Genomic DNA, 9,891 nt, shown 5'->3' with positions numbered 1-9,891 from the left:
AAGAAAAAGAATCGATCTTGAACTTGTAATTTAGTTTGGTAATAAACTCAAACTCGGCTTATGTTTGAAAGAAATTTAAATAAACAATTCTAAACTTTTGATACTCGACTCAACTTGGCTCTGCTCTACCATTCAATCCTGACCTCACTTTGTCTAAAATTATCCATATCTTGTCCACAGCTAAAGTAGTGAAAATTTACATGGTGACTGGAAGGATAATGTTCTCATAAAAGCAGTGCACAAAAATTGCGCTTAAGCCTCAAGCAATTTGCACTGTCGATATAATGTCCAACTATCTTTTCAATATAAAATTAACGGTTATGACTGAATCGCTGGACTAAAAAACTCTATCCTAGGCATTTCGAAATGCATGCTCTTGGATTAAGGACCATAATTAAAGCAATAAACTCGCATTATCATATCTTATCGGACATAATGTGCATAAAATTCATAAAGGGAATATACTTGAATGAATATATGTATATCAACTTAAACAATCTTCTTTCTCCCAAAAAAAAAATCTTAAACAATCTTATCTTTACTGCCTCAAGACACTCAAAGTTGATAATTTAGAAAAATTACTTTTACAAAAGAAGGTTACAAAGAACCTGCTAAAATCGCTCATTCTCAACCTGTTGAAGCATTCATCTTTACACTCTTTTCTTTAAACTGGGGGTGAAAAAATAAGTGACAAGAAACCATTTCAATGAAAGTTTTGTTGAAAATTCTTTGTTTATACATGCAATCAGTGTCTTGTATTAGAACTACGTATTGTCACACCATGTAAGAATTTGGTAAATCCAAGGAAGCTGAGTTTTCTGTCTGAGTCTCTGATCCAATCCTTAAGTAAAGGGTAAGCTTGAGGACCCAGATTCAGTTCCTGTAGAGATTATTTATCAAGTTAGGTGGGATGAAAGTCAGATCATTATATTGATCTTACAAGCGTGGATGTCCATACCTGTGCCAGTTCCTCAACTGAAATGACCCGGTTTCCTTCCTGTTCAAAATACTCAAAAGCCGAACTTGCAATGTTCTCCCATCCTTCAAGAGCCTCAAGCTGATAGGTACTGATTGCGGCAGCACAAAACTCTTCAAAGTCCATTCTTTTATAAGAGAGCGGATCCATCTGAAAGTACTCATTACAACAGTTAGCATAAAGTATTATAGGGAAAAGCATTCAAATTGAACAAACAAAGAAAGAATATTAACAGTTCATGTTATCAATCCAATCCATTTTGCATTTAGGGCTATGTTTGTCAATAGGGAGAACAAGCTAGTAGTGGAATGTCAAATGAATGTCTCCCATAGGAACAAGATCCAACAGCATCCAATATGGAAAGAGGTGGTGTACAACCATTTTCGTTTTCCATTATGTACCCGCATTTAGGAACTAGGCTGGCTATGCATGTCTAACTCATCTCAAAATTATGAAAGGACTCACTAGTACCCACTATGCAAACTAATACGATTTTTTTTTTTTTTGGTTAAAATGCAATTTATACCCCTCTAATTAGGGTCATTGAGTTGCTTCTAAATCAGTCCATTGACCATAAAAACTTACAATTTATACCATCAAATATTACAACAATGTCAAAATTCCCCTTCCGTCATATTGCCTTTAATCCACCCATAAACAGCATCATTTTAGACCAAAATTGTCATTTTAGATAGGTTAATGGCAGAAACTGACAGAACATAGTACAAGGGATACATTGACATCACTGTAATAGTCGAGGCTGTAAATTTAAGTTTTGAAAGTCGAGAGACTGGTTTAGAAGCAGTACCAAACTTGGTTGGTGTAAAGTGCATTTTTATTCCTTTTTTTAAAGTAAAAGAATGAGTCAAGATCAATGTGAAAGCCCACATTCCATACGTTAATCTGAAGTTATATTTGTTCTTGAAAGCTAATTAGCATGTCAAGTTATCTTACCAAATTCAAAATGTCAGAAACCTTCGACTCCTTCATGGCATCAGTGGTATTTCTCATGAGAGCCTGCAATTTTCTTCATAATAATTAAAATGTCATGATGAAATTACTTAAATAAAAAAATACATTACTACATAAATACAAGTCACTCAACTCATTAATCAAAAAGCTTATATTATACTGTGTTACTTGATAACAAAATCTTATGTTTAAAAGGTTATCTAAACGTCATCAAGGATTCTAAATAAAAGGAAGCACCAACTAACCGCTCTAAAATTCTCGAGGGACACACATCCATTTTTTGGATCCAAGAGCCTAAATTGAGCCTTAAGGTACACCAGCTCATCTTCTGTTAGAGCTTTTGAGAGAGCCTGCAATTTTATTTAAAAAATAGTAAATAAATAAACAAAAAAGAAATATGCTGCAGAGACCAGAAAAAAATGCACACTTAAAATATCAAGTGAAAGGCTATCTTGCCCCAAGCAGTGTGCCACATGCCACTGGAAAGTGGCATGCAAAGGCAAACGCCTACACATTAAATCTTAGACCACCTTTTGTATGTGTGTGGTTCTAGGTTCTTTTTCAAAAAAATTTGGAAAGAAAGGGGTGGAAGTCAGCTTCTTCCATAAATAACCGTACGTGTTTTAAGAATTACATAATCAAATCTACCCTTCCTCCTCCTCTTGGGGCCAAAGCTTACTTTAAAAAAAATGATAATAATAAATTTTTAACAATTACATAATAGACAACTACCTTTAATGCTGCACGTTTGAAAGGTGTTGCACGAATATATGACTTAACTAACTTGTAGATCAAAATATCTAAAGGCACAGCACGGTTTTCATCTCGTAACCATGGGTGAGCTGCAAAAATAGAGGTAATTAGGTAAATATTATTTTCCATTGATAAGAAATTTAAAGACTTATGACTAATTGAGAAAATTTAGACAAATCATATAAACTCAGAAGTTATACTGTAAGAGAGAGTATAAGTTTTCACAACTGAGAATCAAATTAAGGACATCTTCATAAATCAAATATAACTTACTTAGAGCTTGAGCAGCAGTCATTCTTTTCCTGTGGTCCTTGTTCAGAAGCCTTCTAACAAAATCTTTAGCTTCTGGTGTCACAATAGGCCAAGGTGAATCATCAAAATTAGGATCAGCCCTTAGCACAGAACGAAAGATTCCTGATTCGGTACGTGCCCAAAAAGGTCTGCTTCCGCATAACAAAATATATGTTATGACACCAATGCTCCATAAATCTGCTTCAACACTGTAAGATCTATGAAGTACTTCAGGTGCAACATAGTACGCACTACCAACAATATCATTGAGCCGTTGATCTGCACATGTACAAGAACTAGACCTTCAGTGACCATGAATAAAAGGCAAGCAATTATTGAAGAAGTATATATAAACGAAAGTGGCATTTTCACAAAGAGTGTTCAAAGTAAAGACCCAAAACTATAAAAAATCTCGGCAAAAAGAAATGCATGCCACATTTATACACATATAATGCAAATATGAGATGCACTCCACAACTTAAGCTCCATTTGATTGACAAGAAAAGGAAAGGAAAAAAGAAATAAAAACTGTTTTCAGCATTTTCCATGCATTTGGTTGTCAGAAAACTGTTTTCACCACTAACTACTTTCCTGCAGGAAAAATTCTCCCTCAAATCTCATCCTATGTTTTTAATTGTGTTAGAATAAAGGTCAAGTATTTGGGACAATTGGTAATGCATCATGGAATCAAAGCAGGTGCTCCTGAGCTTGAACCCTATCTCCACCCTACCTCCCATTTAAAAAGTTAAAATCTCAAGTGTTGGACCCCATTTGTAAAAGGGGGAGTCTAGGCCCACAGGTGAAGAGCAGTGTTAGAATAATAGTTAAATGATTAAACTCACCATTTATTAAATGTTTAAACTTTTGGAACAATTGATAATTTATCAATAGATTATGCATCATAGGCAAGCTATAACTTTTTATTGAGAAAGAAAAAAAATATCTTGCAATCGAAACAGTTGCAGGAAACACATTTGTCACCTTTTACCAAGGCTTTTTTCCCAGTTGTTACTGGTCAAATGTACGAAAGATCAGGAAAATTGAAAAGCTTCACAAACCAGAGTAGGAATTAAATCAATTTTTATCAATGCCAGGAAGCAGATCAATATTCATGGGGAGGCTTTCTCTGGGCATGTTTGGTCTACTTACTGCTCTTAACTCTTTTTGGATCCCTTTCTAATGTTATTAAAAAAAAATCCCTTTCTTTTCGCTTCACTTTTTTTGAGAATTACTTTTTTGTTAACCAAATGCAACCTAAAGAGAGAAAAGCTTTTACAAGCAAAAATTGAACAAAAAATAGTAAGAACTTAGTCAAAGCATAGATCCATTGTAAGATATTAAAATGCGTCAATCAAAATTGAACCCTTATCCACAAGGAAGTGATTGAAGTTACTTAAAACCTAATGCTATATTGTTGCCATGACCATATTTGGAGCAAGAAGTATATCACTACGGAATAGATAGTTATCTGCCCCTATAAAATTATTGGAAAAGATTTTCTTATAAAATTCCCCCCTCCCTTCATCAAGCCATGATTAGTTGAAAATGTGATTGAAAAAGGAAAAACATTTTGAATTTAACAGTTCTAGGAAAGAAAATTTCACAAAATACTTGGAAAAGATTCTAAAATGGATACCCAAAAGTATTCCTTGTGTAAATAGATGCCTACCTAACTTGGGTCTGGCAATAAGCTACCAATGGAAGATCAGAATATCAGAAAACTTGTACAGCAGTTAAACAAAATCCAATCAAGTTATTAGAATAAAAAATGATTAACTAATCTCCCACTTTTATTCATATTAGTATTCCAATAATAGTATAAGAATAAGCAACTGTTACCTGGCCTAATAAAATCAGATAGACCAAAATCAATAACCTTCATTGGAGTATCCTCATCTTTTGTGACAAAAAGAAAATTCTGCCAAGCAATCAAGGCATCCATAGTTATCAATTGGAATTAGGAACAGTGATTAAAAACGCATAAAATTTTTAAAAATATATATATAATAAAATAAAATAAAATAACCAACAACAACTACTGCTACTACTACAACATGCATGTGCGTGTGAGTGTGCACAATCAATAATTCCAAATGCAAGAAAAGTAATAAATTGGAGAAAGATTATTAGTTTGTTAGCATTGCTATACCTCTGGCTTTAGATCACGATGCACAACACCTTGAAGATGACAATAGGAAACTACACTTAAAATTTGGACAATAATTGTTTTAGCATCTTCCTCCATGTATCTTCCACCTCTACATCAAAGGATAATAAGGCTTCAAGAGGAATATAATCAAACAAAACGAATAGAAAAATAAGACTTAAATTGACTTCAATTAGGGCAGAGAAAATAAGCAGCCAATTTTTACCTTGCCAGAATTCTGTCCAGTAGTTCTCCACCCTCACACAATCTGACAGAGCAAAAAAAGAAATAATTCAGATCAAACTTTTAAGACCAACAATGAAAAAAAATTGCCTAGAGTAACTGATGCAAAAAGCACAAAGAAAATTTTATTTTAATTTTAAAAGTCAAATTTATTTTTATCAACCAATTGGATTTTATCTTAGGAATTATTATTAATTAGGCTATCAATATTCTACTTAATTTCCTAGAGTTGGGAAATTTTTGGTGCTTACTCCAGCCAACCCTACTTGCCGACTCCTAGGTAATTTTTATTATTTTTGTTCTTCAAATTTTGCTATTGTTGTACTTGATTTGGTTTTGTCTGTGTCACTAACCCATCTATATATTTAGCTTTATCGTGATTCTTCTTCACAAGATTTCGGATTTTATATAAGTTAACCATCCATGAGGACTCTAGGATTGTAAAGGTTTCCTCACATAACAAAGAAAAACATAAATAATTGTCTCCATGAATTAAGTCTTCTTAGAATAACACTCCAACAAGGATATACATACTCCATAACTATGTACACGTTGTTGGCATCCTCAAACGCATCATGAAATTTGACCAGATTGTTATGTCCAGATAAGGCTTTTAATATTTTCACTTCCCTGCGAACATCTTCAATCGCTATTGCCGTTGTCATCTGCCACATAACACCTTGTTAGATACTAAAATCCTACTAATTCCAGAGGCGTCATCTTTATAAATCAATTAACTTTCATTAAGATAAAATTTTGTCTCAATAATACAAGAATAAGAAGAGTTGGAAATTAAATAGTTAAACATGAACAAAAGCCAGAACTATTATTAAGCTTATGATGTATTATCCAAGAAAACCTTAGCTCAAAAGTATTAAAAAAAGTAGCTAATACTTCCCCTAGCACATAAATTTGAAATCAACCAATAATTTCCCTCTGGCTGATAATCTTTCTTTCATCCCTATAAAATTCAGTACCAATAGTAAAAATTAATCTTATAATTATAAAGTGAGTCAACAAAGCAACGCACATAAGAGTATTTGGTGCACATAATTTTCCAAAAAATTTAAAGGTTCAAAAACTAACATCAGCAAACAAAATATGAGTAACGGCCATGAAGTTCTAGGTAATTTTTATCACGCAGTGCCATTGCAGGGAGCACTTAATTACTCATGCATACTAATAAGATCAATACCCTCAACTTAAAATGAGCTCTTAATACCCTGTTTTCAAGACTAAAAACTTGCAACTTGAATTGAACATCATTCCTGCTCTTGTCATCAGTCCAATGGAGTCATGAATATTCTTCCTGAATAGTTGAGAATGTGCCTATGGGAATGTAACCATGTGTTCACTGCTTTCTTAAGTATGAACCAAAAACAAAGGTCTGATATATTTGTCAATGATCATAAAGGAAATCAAGCTTCTGTCAATCAACTTATTCTTTTCATGCTTGTTCATAGGTAGTGCATTCCTGACAGTCATCACATCCCATCCCCTACCTAAAAACATCTTCCTCTGCTTATCTTTGTGTCCTTTACTTTCCTCAATCTAGTATAAATATCTTACTACTTCAGAAAACTTCAACACCATGCATGCCAACTTGTCCTTGCAAAACATGGTGCAGCAGTTGCAGCTTAAAAAATGGCAGCCACCGAACCATATATACTTTCAACTCTGTCAAAAGTAAACCAAGAGGTGTAACTAGTTTTCCAATGACCAGTTTTTTCCCACCATACTCACTTTCCCTGCAAACATTTCTCTTCCTTAAATGCCTCGTAATCCTTCAGCTGAGCCAGTCTCCTATCCCCATTCTGCTATAAGCATGTTCATCAACTTCTACAACCTAATCATAAGTAGAGACTAGAGAGTAGAGACACACTTGACTCTTGAGCCACCCCAACGGACAATAACCAACAAGCATCTTTCAGTATTACCAATCACAGTTTAAAGCACCTTCCACCACCTCAACATGTTCCAAAACACTATCCTATCCACCATTGAAATTTTAAAGCATAAAGAAACACAGAGCACCCAAGTCTTTTCGAAATACGACAACAAAACTGAGACCCATAATCTTTTCTCTCTATTTTTTTCCTGTTATTTTAATGAGACCCAATAACCACTCCCATACTTTCCAACCTCAATTCTCAACCCAAACTTCAAATTTCAAAAATTTAATCATAACCCAACAAATCAATCAAAATTTTACCGAGTACCCACTTCCCCAATTTCACTCTGGATCAAATGAGTCCAACACAATAAAAAATTTAACTGAATACCACCTCAACCTCCATATTTCTTGTCTCTTCTTCTCCAACCTTTGAGTGACGCAACTAAGATTTCAACTTTTCAACTAAACCTTCACTTCCCACATAAGCACTAAACTCAACTAAAAAATAATAATAATAAAAATTCAAGCTTTAATTACTAATCACCCACTTCAATTAAATAAACATAAAGTACTAATTTTTACCAATAATAAACAATGCATGACCAAATAAACACATACCCAAAACACACCTTAGCTTTGGAGATAATTTTAACAGCTACAGAGTGACCTTTAAGCTCTCCTTTTTTCCCTTTAGCAAAACAGGTATGACCAAAATGCCCTCGCCCTATTTCTTTGCCAATATCATACTTTGCTCCAAAGTTCTTTGGGTACCCAAAGCTCTTATCAAGTCCTCTCTCTCCCTGTCCTCCTCCTCCTACGACTGCTGCTCCTCCTTCCTCCGGTATCGGCTCCGGTCCTCCCGTCTCCCTCGCCGGACCTCGCCGCCGGAGTATCGCCGACATGATCGGCTTCGCCGGAGACGGAGGCGGGAGCGGCCATCTGAACTTCCTCCCCGGAGTTCTCGCCGGCGAGGGAGCTACTCCGGCGGGGAGTGGGCTCTGGAATGGACTGGCGGCGAAGGAGTGCAAGGGGGTGGTGCCGCCGGAGCCGACGGCGACGGTGGAGGAGTTGGCGTAGTGCGGTTGGGAGGTCGCCGGTGGCGGACCGGCGGTGGAAACGCCGTTGACGGTGGGGGATTCGTCGGTGTTGACGACGGGGATGCTCTTGCTGCAGCAATGGCCCATCGTTGGTTGGAGGTTTGACCGGCGAGAAAAAGTCAAAGCATCAGACGGTGGAGAGAGCTTGAGGTAGAGAGTTCAGAAGTTTACACCGCCGAGAGAAAGAAGAGAGAGAGAGGTGTTTAGAAGAAGAAGAAGAAGAAGGAAGAAGAAATTGAGAGAAGAGAGTGTTGAAATGGTAGTATTATATAAAAGTTTTTGAAAAGTAGGAGAGTTTAAGCTAATGTGACAGTTAGATGTGCGCATTTAATGAATGAAAGTCACTTTTTAATTTTTAAAAAAATAAAAAAAAATTTAAAATTTTTTTTTTTTTTTTAAGTTTTTGTATAGAATAAGATATAAACTTAAAAATAAATAAAGGTTCAATTAATCATTGCTCTTAACGCACACATTAATTATCTATTTTATAAAAAAATTTATGAAAAATTGAAAAAATTGTCAAAAGAATTTATCACTTTTTTTTTTCCTTAAAAAAAATTTAAATGGTTTATTAATATGTGCTCTAAGGGTATACGTTATTAAAACCCAAAAAATAAATATTATTACATGTTTTGAAAATTTAACCATTGAATTGCATGTTCTTTACGCTCTTAATACACATATTAAATTTTGTATCAATCAGATATTATTTACTATATGGTCTATACATTTATATTTTATGCATAATTTTAAACTACAAAAACTCGCAATTTGAGCAATTTATTGATAACGTAATTTTTTGTCTTCAATTTTCTAGAAATTTCGTAAGCATGAAGGATATAAAAAGAAAATGTATTCCAATTGTGGATTTGTCAAAATCCATCTCCAATAAAAATATATTAAGTAAAGTTGTAGCCTAAGGCTATCACCAATTTTATAACTAAATTTTGTCAATATAAAATTATAAATAATTAATCCCGCTAGGGTACTAGATGGTCTTTGGCCTCAATTTTACATAAATCTAAAAGTCTCATGTTGTTAGGAATTCTAGTATATCTCATAAATAAAGTGGAATAATCTATATACAGTTGATGTGGTTGCAATGGTTTTTTCTTTCTTTTTTGGCTTTTTTTAGGGGATATTTTGAGTTGTACGCCATAAATTGCATTTATAATTTAGCTTGTGAATTCAAATCTTTTTCTAGAGGATTCATAAAATGGACCAATTTTACATAAACCAAAAAGTCTTATGTTCTTAGGAATTTTAGCATGTCTCATAAATAAAGTGGAATAATCTATATATAGTTGATGTGGTTGCTATGGTTTTTTCTTTCTTTTTTGACTTTTTTTTAAGGGGAAATTTTGAGTTGTACACCATAAATTGCATTTATGATTTAGCTTGTGATTTAATTCAAATCTTTTTCTAGAGGGATTCATAAAAGGGACCAATATAAAGATCATTCAAGTCATTACTCTTTGTAGTTATTGTTTTACTTAGCAATTTAATTCCAATTTTATGT

The 9,891-nt window shown here is 34.1% G+C and overlaps 1 protein-coding gene across 3 annotated transcripts; it reads right to left on the bottom strand.

The window, feature by feature from the left end:
* Nucleotides 1–447: 447 nt before the first annotated feature.
* On the bottom strand, nt 448–8,628 carry LOC126698641 (CDPK-related kinase 3-like). Of its 3 annotated transcripts, none has more exons than XM_050396012.1 (11): nt 7,905–8,624; nt 5,916–6,046; nt 5,365–5,406; nt 5,142–5,250; nt 4,832–4,910; nt 2,975–3,271; nt 2,681–2,790; nt 2,194–2,298; nt 1,931–1,993; nt 959–1,126; nt 448–880 (listed from the first exon to the last, which is right to left on the bottom strand). In XM_050396012.1, the coding sequence occupies exons 1-11, from the start codon at nt 8,457–8,459 to the stop codon at nt 746–748; spliced, it is 1,794 nt and encodes a 597-aa protein (XP_050251969.1). In that variant the 5' UTR covers nt 8,460–8,624; the 3' UTR covers nt 448–745. The 3 variants fall into 3 exon arrangements, with proteins under 3 accessions (XP_050251969.1, XP_050251972.1, XP_050251970.1); XM_050396015.1 differs by having other exon boundaries at nt 7,894–8,038; XM_050396013.1 differs by lacking the exon at nt 448–880 and having other exon boundaries at nt 962–1,126; nt 1,931–2,003; nt 7,905–8,628.
* Nucleotides 8,629–9,891: the final 1,263 nt, after the last annotated feature.

Source organism: Quercus robur, chromosome 9 (genome assembly GCF_932294415.1).
Source record: "Quercus robur chromosome 9, dhQueRobu3.1, whole genome shotgun sequence".
Taxonomy (NCBI): domain Eukaryota; kingdom Viridiplantae; phylum Streptophyta; class Magnoliopsida; order Fagales; family Fagaceae; genus Quercus; species Quercus robur.
Note: the sequence above shows the minus strand (reverse complement) of the source record. Positions and strands in the feature narration are given on the sequence as shown.

Bases quoted from the DNA above. Each gene is read 5' to 3' on its own strand.
- LOC126698641 (XM_050396012.1), bottom strand. From the start codon at position 8,459: ATGGGCCATTGCTGCAGCAAGAGCATCCCCGTCGTCAACACCGACGAA. The intron at 2,791-2,974 runs GTAAGTTATATT...CTATTTTTGCAG, and splicing joins GACTGCTGCTCAAGCTCTAA to CTCACCCATGGTTACGAGAT. The intron at 1,127-1,930 runs GTAAGATAACTT...GAGTACTTTCAG, and splicing joins TTTCTGACATTTTGAATTTG to ATGGATCCGCTCTCTTATAA.